This window comes from Myotis lucifugus, unplaced genomic scaffold (genome assembly GCF_000147115.1).
Source record: "Myotis lucifugus unplaced genomic scaffold, Myoluc2.0 scaffold_2112, whole genome shotgun sequence".
NCBI lineage: Eukaryota > Metazoa > Chordata > Mammalia > Chiroptera > Vespertilionidae > Myotis > Myotis lucifugus.
In genome coordinates this window covers 1,913-15,624 of record NW_005873160.1, presented here as the reverse complement: position 1 = coordinate 15,624, position 13,712 = coordinate 1,913, and the positions used below count along the sequence as shown (strand labels likewise).

The 13,712-nt window shown below is 56.2% G+C and overlaps 1 protein-coding gene across 2 annotated transcripts; it reads right to left on the bottom strand.

Moving 5' to 3' along the window:
- Positions 1 to 7,732: 7,732 nt before the first annotated feature.
- On the bottom strand, positions 7,733 to 13,079 carry MRAS (muscle RAS oncogene homolog). Of its 2 annotated transcripts, XM_006108334.3 has the most exons (4): positions 12,903 to 13,076; positions 11,535 to 11,634; positions 9,447 to 9,526; positions 7,733 to 8,246 (listed from the first exon to the last, which is right to left on the bottom strand). In XM_006108334.3, the coding sequence occupies exons 1-4, from the start codon at positions 13,019 to 13,021 to the stop codon at positions 8,147 to 8,149; spliced, it is 399 nt and encodes a 132-aa protein (XP_006108396.1). In that variant the 5' UTR covers positions 13,022 to 13,076; the 3' UTR covers positions 7,733 to 8,146. The 2 variants fall into 2 exon arrangements, with proteins under 2 accessions (XP_006108396.1, XP_023604708.1); XM_023748940.1 differs by lacking the exon at positions 9,447 to 9,526 and having other exon boundaries at positions 12,903 to 13,079.
- Positions 13,080 to 13,712: the final 633 nt, after the last annotated feature.

The window sequence follows — 13,712 nt, the reverse complement described above, 5'->3', positions numbered from 1 at the left end:
TCAGCCAGCAGCAAGCTGGGCTAGACCTGGGCACCGCCCACACACCCTCTGTGCACCAACACGTCAGAGCTCAGCATGCCAACACAAGGCAAACAAACCTGACTTATTTTTGTTTTTTTTTTTTTTGGGGGGGGGGGGGTTGTTCTATTAACATTGTGGTGCCCTGCATCAAGGGACTTGCGGCTGGGCCCTGGGAGGAAGCCCAGTGCAGATGCTCAGGAAAGTGACAGTGACCTAACGAGGTTCAAAGCGCTGCTGCTGAGTCACCAGGGGAAGTGGATCTGCATTCAGTTCACTCGGAAGAAGGCGGGGATGTGGGAGATGCATCGAGAGATTTTCCTGAAACCAGTGAAAATGGAAAGGGTGGGGTAGCAGCTGGGACGAGCTCGTGCTCCGCATGGCGGGGGTGGTGGCAAACCGAGAGGGAGAGAACTGGGTGCAAGTTCAGGCTCAGTCACTCCTGGGTTTCCCTGGACCGCGGGGTTCCTCTCTATGAAACAAGCGCCACATCACCCACCACAGGGTCCCTGCCGCGGGGATTACACGAGATGCTGTGTATCAATAACACAGTGCCTGGCTCACAGCAAGGGCTCAGCAAAATGTTTGCTGGTACTAGTGTCTGCAGTGCGCGTTGTGAATGTGTGACATGGATGCGCTAATTCAGGGTGTACGAAGTGTGGTACCAGACCAGCGGCATCGCATTCTCAAGACGTTGCCGTAAGGACAAATTCTGGGGCCCCACCCCAGGCCGGCTGATTCAGAAAAGTCTGCATTTTATCCAGCTCCTAGATCAGCGGTTCTCAACCTGTGGGTCGCGACCCCTTTGGGGGTCGAACGACCCTTTCACAGGGGTCGCTTAAGACCATCGGAAAACACATATATAATTACATACTGTTTTTGTGATTAATCACTATGCTTCAATTATGTTCAATTTGTAACAATGAAATTGGGGGTCACCACAACATGAGGAACTGTATTAAAGGGTCGCGGCATTAGGAAGGTTGAGAACCACTGGTGGTGGGAGAGGACAGGGGTTGGTGGAGGGTCCCGTGGAGCATGGGCTGGTGGCCAATTGAGAGGCCCAGACAGCAGAGGGACCAGCCCAGGGACCCCGGAGTCCTCAGCAAAGCGCAGGGATGGTGACAGAGTGGGGTTTCTTTGTGGAAACTAGGCAGGGGGGCTGTGGGACAGACAGAAGTGGACATCACTGAGCACCTGACCCTTGGGAACGATCTGAAGTCTGCACCTGGCCTTGGGGCCCACGGGCCATGGGGCTGGGAGCGGAGAAGGGCGGTAGGAGCCTGACTTAGGTGTTAAGGCTGGAGGCCCGTGCTGGTATCTGTAGTAATTATCCATTCCCTTAGTAAACACGTGTGAACTTTGTGCCACCAGGCCTTCCATAAACTTGGAAGGGACGTGAGGGAATGAGGTGTTGGGACAGGTTGTGAGTAGATGAGTCGGCAGGTCAAGCCTGGCTCTGGGAGCACCAGTGAGGAGAGAAGATGCCTGTGGTAGGTGTCCGTTTACAAAGACGAGAAACCGGCGTCCTGCGTAACCCTCAGGCACAGACTCCTGCAGGCAGCTGCTTCTTGTGTTAACCCATCATCACTGAGAAGCACAGTATTCAAGGGGCCAGAACCCCACGGACCCTGGCTGTGCCGCCGAGTCACCTGGGGAGCTTTAACAAGTCTTCATACCCGGGCTCCTACCCAGGCCAATGGCTCCAGATTCTCTGGGGGTGTGGCCTGGGCCTTGAGATGCCCCCAACCTCCTGAAGTGACCCTAATACTAACACACAGTCCTCTCCGAACCACTGGCGTAGGTGGTTATGAATCCCAGGTGATGGCATCGGACTTGAGGCGGCTCTGCTCCCTGCCTCACACCCCTCCTCTGTCTGCGTTTCCCAGCAGGGTTCCCACCCAACCAAGTCTTCCCTGGCTGCCACAGCATCAGATTTCCTCTCCTCTTTTGTCAATTCTGAGTGGCAGGTGCTGCTAACCACGGCGGGGAGGCGGTGGGTGAGTCATGCGTGGGTCGCACACTGAGTCACTGGGGGAACTGGGAGAAGGGAGGCGGCCCCTCCCTCAGGATGCTGTGGGGGCGCGTGCAGGGATGTGTCAACCAAGTGAAGAGCTTTGTCCGCGCTCCTTAAAAGGGGAGATGGATCTCTGCTCCTTTCATTTCCTCTTCCCGCTCTCAGCGGCCGTGAAACTACCAGCAGGGCCTAAAGTTGGAAAAGGAGGGTCAAGGGGTCAGCTCATCGTTCCTCTGGGTAACACATGGTGGGTGGCACAGTGAGGACCGACAAAATGATTGTCCCCCAGGATACACACCATTCTGCGTGTGCGGGGGCCCCTGGGGTTCAGATGCAGGCAGGACCTGGGCCACTTGGTCCAGACAGCCAGCTGCTGCCTTGCAGGGGAGAACGAACCAGCCGCCATTGGCCTGCGTGTGATGGGGTTTTCATTGTAATTCAGGGGCTCTCAGACCCTAGGGAGCACCGGACTCTCCTGCAGGGCTTACAAACCCTCCTCCACGCAGAATTTCTCACTCGGCGGGCCTGAGGCGGGGCCAGGTCATTTGTTTTTCCTACAAGTTCTCAGTGACCTGAAGCTGCTGACTGGGGACCAGACCTGGAGAACCACTCATCCAGGTATTTCCCCTCCGCCCCTCAGCGCAGGCGCAGGTGCCCCGCCTGGCCAGGAAGCTGGCATGAGCCAGAGTGCACGGCTTACACACCGCTGCCAGGGTGCACATTCTCCTGAGAGCATCCATCAGGCTGCAAACTCAGCCTTCTTTTCTTTGTTTAGTTCCCACATTAGCATGTAATGAGCTATTTGGCACGATGTTCGAGCCTAGAAAGTGCAAGTCCCGGGGCATGAGAGTGGTTGGCACAGAGCAGCTCACCTCCGTGTGCCCGAAGAACAGGGCCTTTACCCGTTTTCAGCTCCGATTGTTCGCGTTCTCTTGTTCTTTACATTGAGCATCCTTGTCCACATTTTTTTCTCCCCCTTTATTTAAAAAAAAAATTTTTTTTTTTAAATTGATTTCAGAGAGGAAGGGAGAAAGAGGTAGATAGACACATCAATGATGAGAGAGACTCATTGATCAGCTGCCTCCTGCACACCCCACCCTGGGGATCGAGCCTGTAACCCCGGCATGTACCCTGACCGGGAATGGAACCGTGACCTCATGGTTCCCAGGTCGAGGCTCAGTCACTGAACCATGCCAGTCGGGCAGTTTCCACATTTTAAGAAAAACGCTAGCCCTAACCGGTTTGGCTCAGTGGATAGAGCGTCTGCCTGCGGACTGAAGGGTCCCGGGTTCGATTCCGGTCAAGGGCATGTACCTTGGTTGCGGGCACATCCCCAGGAGGGGGTGTGCAAGAGGCAGCTGATCGATGTTTCTCTCTCATCGATGTTTCTAACCCTCTATCCCTCTCCCTTCCTCTCTGTAAAAAATCAATAAAATATAAAAAAAAAAAAAGAAAAAGAAAAACGCTAGAGGGTTTGAGAAGCAAACCTGGAGCCCACCTGCCTTTGCGGAAAAGCTTCCCGTAGTTAAGGGAACCACGTGCTGACTGCGGGACACTTGCAAGCTCGCTGCCTTCGCCAGGCAGAATCTTGCCACTGTGGCCGACAGAGGCGAAAACTCGAATTGTTGCGATGAATGCCCAGGAGGCTTCTTCTGGTTGCACGTGGTTGAACTGGGCCGCGAAGCACAGGAAGTCCGGGGCTGGATTCCATTGATGCTGAGCTGATGTTAGGGCAGTGGTACTCACACTTCAGCGTACCTGAGTCTCCCGGGGTTCTCCCGAAAATGCAAATCCTGGTTGAGAAGGTTGGGACAGAGCCCAAGAGCATGGGTTTCCAGCATTCTCAGTGATGCTGACGCTGCGGTGCTGACCGGGGGCGCCCCCTGGCTTCTATCCGTAGGTGGTGGAAGACGGGGAACCAGCAAAGGAGGTTAGGGAGGGACCGCAAGGAAGAACAACCAGATATGGCGGCACCCTCGAGGCCAGAGGAAGAGGGATAGTCAACTGTGTCCATGCTGTAAGCAGATCAATGATGAGAAGACTGAGCCCGCCACTGAATTCCACGTGATGGGAGCCACTGGAGACCTTGACAGAGGCGGTGGGAGAATGAGGGGTGACCGCCTCTTTGGAGCAGTTTAAAGAGAAAGGAATGAGGGGTTCCTGAGAGTAAGCACAGGCTACTCTTTTAAGATCCCTTTCTACAAGAGAGAGCAGAGAAGCAGCGGGTCGTATCTGGCAGAGGACGTGTCAAAGGAAGGTTTTGTTCTTGTTTGTGTTAAGATGGGAGAGATCCCATAGAGAGAGGACTCAGATGATACAGGAGAGAGAGGCTCAGCTTGGTCAAATACCCACCAGGTTCAATCAATAGAAAAATGAAATCACATCGACTGTGACCTTGTGATGGGGGCCGGGGGCAGTTTCCATGAAAAGCATGTCAGACAACCCCGCAGGTGGCCTTTACAGAGAGCGCCATTTCTGGGCTCCTTGCTGTGAGCTTCCTCCGCCTACTTCGCCTACTTCGGAGGAGCACACTCCTACCCCGTTCACAGGCGGGCAGCTGAGCATTGAAGCAGGGACCGAGCTCAGAGGCCCAGACAGGCCGGTGGCAAAGCTCCAATCCAGGGCTGCCGAACATCAAGGGGCTGTGTCTCCACACACCTGCCTTCCTCCTCGGGCTCCTTGAGGAAGGAGACGCCTCCCAGGCCCCCAGTGGTCTCCTTACTTCAGGTTCGCCCGTGAGAGATGGGTGTTCTGAGCCAGACACTGTCAACGGACAATGTTGTCAGCAAAACTTCAGGAATGTTCGAACAAGAAGAAATAAGACAAGTGTTCCTCTTCATTTCTTTATTAATGAGTTGAGATACACAAAGACTTAATAAAAAGTTACATAAAAGGCTCACGCATCGTCGAGATCTCCAGGCATCGCTCTCGTCTCACGACAACGGCCACCTGTTAATACTGCGTAACAGAAGCGGGGCGCGCACGGGCGCTCCGATATTCAAGTATCTTTCGTTCTCAGTAAACCGACATGGGATTTCTAATCCAAAGGGCTGCAAATGGAGGCAGCCCGTCTATGGCTCTGGGTTGACTGTCGTCACACGTGAATGTCCTTTGAGCTAGAGCTGCCACGTTATCGAGACAGGCCACCAGCACGCTCCACAGCGAGGTGGGAGGCAAAGTCCTAAGAAAAACCATCCAAATGCCCCCTGCGTGGCAAAGTGCGGGGGGAAGTCCGTGGCCGGGCCCCAGGCGGTGGGGGTGGGAGAGCGGCCAGGATTACCAGCGGGGGAGAAAGGAGCCCTTGCAGGGGGAGGGTGTCGATTTTAGAAGGAAGGCTGAGAGCACACAGTGGTGAAGGCATGGGGTGGGGGCTTCAGGAAGGGTGTGCTCAGGGGCTGTGCTATTCAGCTCGTCTGGAAAAACAGTGGGAACACCAGGATGTCACAAAAGACACAAGTCCCGTTGGGCTCCTCAGTCACCGACCGGGTAGCAGGGCCAGCTGGTTCCAAGACGGACCTGCCAGGGGGCCGTGGAGAAAATGTGCTGGGGCTGCCCCAGGGCACATGCCACTCTGGCCTATCTGGCAGCCTTCGTGGCCAGGAGGGCTCACGGTTCTCTCCAACCCAAAGACCTGTCTTTTAAAAGTGTTATTTACCCATCGCACCTGGAGGAAAAGGAGGTCATGGGAGATGGAGGCTGACCACTGGCTCCACGGCAGAGGCCACGGAGGCCATCCCTGACCCAGGTTCCCTCTCGGGCACTGAGGAGTGGAGCTGGGGGCTGGGTGCAGGATGGATGCCCTAAAAGATGGGGCCAGGCAGGGCAGATGCACTGCCCATTGGGCGGGAGGCCCGGGAGCGGTTGGAACCCCCTTGTCTGTTATCTTCACAGCCAAGGGCTTCAGTCTAGGTCAGCTTATCTGCTTCCGAGACTGTCCACATAGTGCTCAGGGCGTTGCAGGCTCCCCCGTGGGCAGGTGCACTGGTGGTGGTCCGTGTCCGGGAGATGTTTACCGACGGTGGACACTGCCCCATGTGCAGGGCCCCTGGTCCCATGCCACCGCTGCCTCGATACAAACATCTCCGCCCGACTTCCTGCCACCGGCCTTGCCTCGCCCTCACCAGCCTGCGGCTGCCACCACAGGGCACACGGGCCATGGCTCAGGGGAGCATACGGGTTGGAAAGAGCCTGGTCCTGTTAGTGTTTAAGATGCCCATTCATTAGCAGGATAGGTTCTTGGGGAGCTGTGAGGTGCCTGATCTGGAATGTTCTTTATTATCCTTTCTTTTAGGGTCAGAAAAGAAAGGGCCATTTAGACACATAAAGAAGTTTGACTTCCAACTAACAAAACTCTCGGCTGTTTCCTTCTGCAGCAGGTCCCTCCGGGCTGGCCCCTCGGTGCTCCCTCAGAGCTGGAGAAGGGTCCGGCGTCCCGATGTCCAGCCGGGCACTCGCTCTCCCTGGTCCTTTCTCCAAACAGTGGCCAGGCCACCTGCGAGGGGTGCTCCAGTTTGCCCAGTGACCCGATTGGTAACATTTGGAAAATAAGGTCACAAGGTGCGCCACTTCATCTCTGACCTCCGCTCAGGGGTCATGCCGTGCCTGCTGCCCCTGCCCCCCTCCACCCCGGCCCCCAAATCCAGTCTTGGGCTCTCACCAGCAGCACTGAGGGGGAGGGGGACATCACCAGGGAGGTGGGGGACTGCCCCCTCGTAGAAACAGGGGTGTGGGAGCGATGTCTTCACCTCAACCTTCCTTTCTCTTCTGATCACATGTTACAGTTAAGATCTGAGAGGTTAACACAAGCCTTGTCAGTATGAGCCAGGAAGGCGGCCTAATGCTGACTCTGCAAAGGATTCACTGGGCTTCAGGAGTGGTCGTCAGCTGATTCAGAGGGAACACGGTTTCGGGCGTTGGTGCTGTTTAGGTAACAACAGTATTGGATCACTTCTGCGTCAGGTTCAGCACAAACCAGAATCCCTGGATGGTGCCCCGATGAGCGCACAGTGGCGTAGAGAAGCATGCAGGCCTTGTCAGTGTGTCTGTGACGGAGAGCTGTGGGCCGCACAGGCCAGTGGGGACAGACTGAGCCCCGGCCGACGGGGAAAGACACGAACACTCGGGCAGATCTGTGCCCTTGAGTCTCTACATCTCCAGGATCACGAAACCCCTTTTAGAACTGGCAAGCTTGCCCTGACCGGTTTGGCTCAGTGGATAGAGCGGCAGCCTGCGGACTGAAGGGTCCCAGGTTCGATTCCGGTCAAGGGCATGTACCTTGGTTGCAGGCACATCCCCAGTAGGGGGCGTGCAGGAGGCAGCTGATCGATGTTTCTCTCTCATCGATGTTTCTAACTCTCTATCCCTCTCCCTCCCTCTCTGTAAAAAAAATCAATAAAATATATATATTAAAAAAAAAAAAGAGCTGGCAAGCTCGCGCCAGCCTCTCCCCTCAGCAAAATGAGATTCTGTTTCCTGATATCGGCCATGAAACCCTCCTGCTGGCTCCCATTTTCAGGCCACGAGCAGGGACTGCTGCCCCTGAGGCCTCCCAGTCACTGTCCCTCATAGTGAGGTGAGTTTGGCACTGCCGGGAAAACTCAGCGAAAAACAACCACGATGTTCCGGACGTGTTGTCAGGGATCTGCTGAAGGGTGAAACTCCCCCAGACAGCGGGCACAGACCCCCTCGAGACAACAGTGATCACTAAAATAATTTAAAAACCGACAAAAGACGCCCAAGCTCAGACACCGAGGACTGGAGACAAGCGGGAGCTGGGTCATGGCTTGTTTCGTACTCTGTACGTGGTGGGTAAACGTCCACATCGAACCGACACTACGCAGTTCAAAGAAACAACACAGCCGCCAGGAGACGGGAGGAGCCGGCTGAATCACACGCGGGGCTCGGATGCTGTGCCTTGTGAGACCCGAAGCCTGTGCCCTTTCGAGGAAGCTGCACCCCCTTTCCTCCCTGCCCACCCCCCCTATCTCCCTTCCTGCGCCCAGTCCTCGGGTCAAGGGTCATGGTTAGAAACAGTTCCCGGTGAGGTTAGGCAGTGGAGGGGTCCCGAGGGCTGGCCAGTTCACGGTGACTGTGCCCAGGGCCCCAGGCCCATCACAATATCACACACTGAAGTTTGTGGGTACCAGTGGCCCGGTCTCCCCGCCATTTGGTTTTCTTCTTCTTCTTCTGGCTCTTTTCTGGAATCTGTTGCCTTTTGAGACAATGAAAGGCAGAAAGTCAACGTCAGAATGGGCTTTGCTTCTCCCTGTGCCTTCCCTCCCTTGGCCCTGGGTCTGAGGCAGGGAGGCTGGGGTTAGGGGTGGGGGGTGGGAGTGGCAGAGATGCTGCTGTCCTAGGTGCTGAAGGAGGGCGTGGCCTGGACAGTGTCTCATCCTACTGCTGAGAACTGCTGCCATCATGCTGTGGCCACATCGATTTAAATCATACTCTACGTTATGTGTTATATAATGTTCCCCTCTATTTCCATGTTTCATATTTTAAATAAAATGACAGGTCAGCTGAGTACGAGCTTTATACATGTTTTCTGTTCATAGTTCCTGTGTCTAAAACCTCTCCTGGGAACTACAGGTCTGTAACCAAAACTTCGCCACCTCCTGGTGATAGCATATCCTAACTGGAGGCAAAATGCCCTCGAGGAAAATAATTTCGAGACTGCAGAGATGCAGCCTGCAACGCCACAGCCGGAGTGCGCGTGCGTGTGTGTGTCTGTGTATGTGTTTCTGTGTGTGTGTGTCTGTGTGTGTTTCTGTGTGTGTGTGTGTGTGTGTGTGTGTGTCTGCCTGCCTGTTTGCTGTGCTGGGGGCTGAGGGTGGCGGCCAGGAAGGACACCGTTAGAGCCCTGTATGTGGTTTCACACCTAACTTGAAGACTTTGGAAATGGGAAAGGTGGGTGACAGGGAGACCAGCCGGGAGGCTGTGTCAGGCTCCTCAGCACCAGGTGACTGCGGAGGAATGTATGAGAGGCTACTGATTGGGGTTTCTGACAATCCTGTAGGCGGACTGCGTGTGGGGTCTGCAAAGGGACACATGCTCAACACCCCCTGAGCTTTGAGCCTGGGAGTCAGAATGCTGGGCGTTCAGGTGAAATGTCAAAGGACAGCTGGGGTGCTGGGGGGACACGGAGGGCAGGATGGAGGGAGCTGCCCCAGGGAGGCCACGCTGCAGGACCCAGGGGAACCCCGAGAGGAGCCGGAGCCTCAGGCAGCAGGCACCTCCCGTCAGCTAGTGAAGCTTCACTCAGAGACAGTGGGGTGAGCAAAGGGAGGTGGGAAGAGGGGCGGGTGAAGAAATCTAAAAACAGGCCCAAAGTGCCCAGCCTCCCCTCAGAGCCGGCCCTCCTGGTGCCCACCTTGCCCAGGGGCCCTGTTCCTAGGGCGGGCCCCGCGCTCACCTGATCACTCTGACCAGGTCATGGAAGGCTTTGTCCACGTTGAGAGGGGGGTCCTTGGCACTGGTTTCTATGTATGGGATCTGGAAGGCAAAGCTCCCTCTCGGTGAAAGGGGCACTGAGGCCACATGCGTTCTCAGGGGCCCTGGGAGCCGGATGCTTTCAAAGCCCCGCAGAACCCTGGCCCGACACCCCCAAGTCCCGTGGTGGCTTCTCCCTCTGCAAGTTCCACTGACAGTTTTTCCAATTCCCTCTTGCTCTCCAGCCACAGAGATATTTAATAGCTCCTTAAAAATAGAATTCACGTGACCGTTTTCTATACCGGAAGACTAAAGACTTTCATTTATCAAACTAAAATACGCGCTGATTCTACTCGTTTTTCATCCCGAGTCTATTTCTCTACCCGGGCACTTCCGCTCCTCTTCCCAGGGCCCTGAGAGGACGCGGGCGGGCAAGCCCAAGGCCAGGCTGCCCCACAGCCAGGACTGCGCACCCTCAAACTGAGGAGATCTAAAGCCACGCTCCTCGTCTCCCCACACACTTGCTCCTGGAGCCTCCCCCGGCCCAGTGACGGTCACTCAGTGTTCTGAAAGTGACTCAGCCCCACACCTTGCAGTCACCCCCATTCCTTTCCTTCGCTCTCTCCTCACATCCAATCTGTGAACCAACTCTGTTGTCTCTCTTAGAAATACACCCAGAACGCATCCACTGCTCGCCACCGTCGTGCGCCCCACTGGCCCACGTCGGCCTGCCCTGGGTTATTGCCGCAGTCCCACCCCGGCCCCCACAGACCATTCTCAACACGGCCACTGGGCGAAGCTGCTCAGCCATGATCAGACAACGTCACTCCTCACTCACAACCCTCCACGGCTTCCCCTCTCGCTCTGAGTGAAAGTCCACAGGCCTTAAACCATCTCTCTGACCTCACGCTGCTACTCACCCCTCCTGCTCCTGCTCCTGCTCCAGCCACACAGGCCTCCTGCTGTTCCTCTTGTTCCTCAAACTCCCGCCTCAGAGCCTCTGCGCCGATGACTCCCTCTGCTGGAACCTCTTTCCTGACACCCGCAGGGCTCAGTCCCTCGCCTCCTGTGAGTCCTGGCTGACATGCACCCTCCCAGCAAGGCCTTCCCTGCCACCTATTTGGAAAAGCACCCACTGCACCCCACAGTCCCAACCCTCTTCCCCGATTTACTTTTTCCCCAGCACATGTCACCTTCTGACCCCCTCGAACCTGCTGTGTCTGTTTGTCTGCTGTCACCAGAAGGAAAGGAGTTGTGTTTCCCGGCCTAGGGGTGCTGAATGAATATGAGCATGAACACAGAAAGCAGAGACAAGCAGAACGACCTCGCAGTGAGTCCCCTTCCTCTGCTCACAGAGCTGGGCCCACGGGGCAGAGGGCCCGGGCAGCCGCTATTTCTACTGACCTCCAGGCAGTCAGGGCAGACTTCTACATGCCTGGCCAATGAGGCTGGGGCAGGGGCTGTGCCGATGCAGGGGAGAGGCCGGAAGCGTCCAGTGGCCTCACCCAGCACCACCCAGCACCACCCAGCCGGCAAAGGGGTGTCACCAAGAACTAACCACGCATAGCATGTCTGCTGACACTGTGGCCTGGGCGGACCTCAGGGTGAGTCCCTGGGAGAAGGAGATCATCGAATCCACCTCAGTGTGTGGCTGTGAGGGTGCCCCCAGCACAGCGCCTGGCAGCTGACCCGAGGAGTCTGAGCGTCATCAGGCAACCGGCCCGGAGACAGGGACAGAGCCTGCCCTCGGCACAGCCCAGCGATGCTCTGCTGAGTCAGGGCGGGAGGTGCTGTGCCCGCAGCTTGCAGTCCATTGTGAGGGCACCTGCTCCCCACATGAGGGCCTCTAATGACTGACACGAGGGTCCTTTCTCTCTGGCCCGTTGTTCTGTTTCACAAAATATCCCACCATCGCATTTGCCCGCCAAGCTTCCCCGTGGAACCCAGCCCACTACCAGCGAGGCTCACGTTCCATCCACACAGACCAGGACGGCAGGAGTGACTTTTACACACCCCCTGGCACCCCCAACACACACACACACACACACACACACACACACACGCAACTTACATTGTGTTTGGTCGCCATTTCTTTTCCTTGCTCCCTGGTGATTTTCCTCAAATGCATCAAATCGACCTTGTTGGCCACGAGGATCATCGGGAACGACTCCCTGGGAAACAAGGAACAGCAGCTTGTGAGGTCTCGCTGTCCCCACCCCCCTGAAGGCAGCGTAGCCACACCTCAGGCCTCACACAGCACACAGACCTCCGGGAAGGGAGAGGGGCCCGAGGCTGCTGCCTGCCCTGGTTTGCAGGCTTAGGCCTGTTCCAAGGTGAGTGAGGGGCCCTCCAGGGAACCCCTGGTTCAGCACTAAGTGAGGACACGGAGGGGCCCCTGGGCCAGGGGCGGGGTTCCCAGACCTGCTTCCTACCACCTCCGGCCCCCCAGATGCACCCACCGTGCCGGCTGCCGTGGCCGTCGGCAGTGACTCGTGAGGAGCGCCAGGGCCACGGTGGGCCGGACAGTTGGCCCTCAATGAATGGCGGCTGCAGAATCGGGATGGCTCCCAGGAGGAGGCGGGGTCAAGGGCATGTCTGCCTTAGAGACGCCCACTGACACATGTGGCCCAACACGGTCCACAGTGAGTAAACGCCCGGCTCACAGCAGCTGTCAGCGCTGGCTACTTCTACTAAGAAAATCATAATCGGGCAGGTGGAAACGGAACTTGATGATATTTCCTTGCACCTCTTTAACAGCTAGAAGGTTGAGTATTTACCCACATCCGAGTCATTTATGTTTTCTCTTTTGAGATTGCTATGGTCAGGGTTTTAACCCACATTTCTCTCTTAGAGGTTTGTGTGTGAGAGTGTGTGTGTGTGTGTGTGTGTGTGTGAGAGAGAGAGGGGGGTGGGAAAGAGAGAGAGAGAGAACTGTGTATCCCTTTACCTTGTAAAGTTATTAACATTTTGCCTTTGGAATAGGTGTTAACTGAATTTTGGGAATTTACTGAGATTTGCTCAAAGTTTGCCCTTTTACTTTCTTTACATTGCCTCTTTAAGATGCAATTAACTGGAAAAAAAAACAATCAGGCTTAAAACAGACTCCAAATTATTTAGCTACTCCATATGAGCTAAGGGGGGAAAAAGAGCCTTTAATTGGGGGGCTCGCATTCAAATGCAATTTAACCAATTACAATGTAATCTGGAGAAAAAATCCACGTTTTCTTTGTAATAAAACATCGGTTAAATTGGAACAGTCTGACCCCATAGAAAGAACCAGGGTAGGAGTCGGACAGAACAAGGTCTGAATTCAGCTCTGCCCCTCGTGCCTTAGCTTTCACCTGAAAATCAGAGGGATTCAGACAGACAGACAGACAGACAGACAGGAAGACAGAGGCTGCTGGGAGCCAGGAGCGGGGAGCCCGCCCGCTGTGCCCACCTGTCCTTGACGCGCAGGATGAGCTGGTGGAAGCGGTCCACGTGCTCGAAGCTGGCCTTGTCCGTGACCGAGAAGACGATGAGGAAGCCGTCCCCCGTGCGCATGTACTGCTCCCGCATGGCACTGAACTCCTCCTGCCCGGCCGTGTCCAGAACTGGGGTGAAATGGGCCAGTCAGGGTTGTCACCAGCCACCCAGAGCCCCCCGCAGCCTGCAGACCCCACGCTCTGCTGCCCCCTCAGTGGCTCAATCCCAACTGTTCCCCTGAGAGCCACACAGGCCCCTGGGCTGGGCTGTGGGGGTCCTGGTGGGGCCTCAGACACCTCAGTGTGAGGCTCTAATTGACTTGCTTATGGTCCCACAGATCCCAACCCATGGTGCTCCCCGGGCCTTGGTTCTTGGTCTACAGAAAGGCCTGTGATCAGCTGGGCTTCCAAGTCCCTCTGGCCCGGGCATGGCTCCCCTCTGCGCCCTCCCACAGGGGTTCTTGGGGAGTCATCTGACTCAGCTCCTTCCCTCCTCTGTAAGTGGAAACAGTGCACCTGCTGGCAGCCCCCAGGGGCGGGGGGGCAGCTTGTTTGTGGATGTGCCCGGGGAGAGCCCGACGGGGCCACCTGGGTTAGGAGGCTCCTCAGCCGTGTGGACAGATACCAGGGGGGCCCAGGGGAAGGAGTGGTCCCTCAAGAGCCAGGGCCATTTGCCTCCTAGGACGAGGATGTTAGAGGGGTGCTGGTGGGGGGAGCCAGGGCTAGAAGAGGAGTGGGGAGCTGGGAGAGCCATCTCAGCAAAGGATTCCTCCCAACCGTCCCCT

Coding starts and splice junctions, on each gene's coding strand:
- MRAS (XM_006108334.3), bottom strand. CDS start 13,021: ATGCGGGAGCAGTACATGCGCACGGGGGACGGCTTCCTCATCGTCTTC. Junction 11,635..12,902: donor ATCCTGCGCGTCAAGGACAG/GTGGGCACAGCG, acceptor CTTGTTTCCCAG/GGAGTCGTTCCCGATGATCC. Junction 9,527..11,534: donor AAATGGCGACCAAACACAAT/GTAAGTTGCGTG, acceptor TTTGCCTTCCAG/ATCCCATACATAGAAACCAG.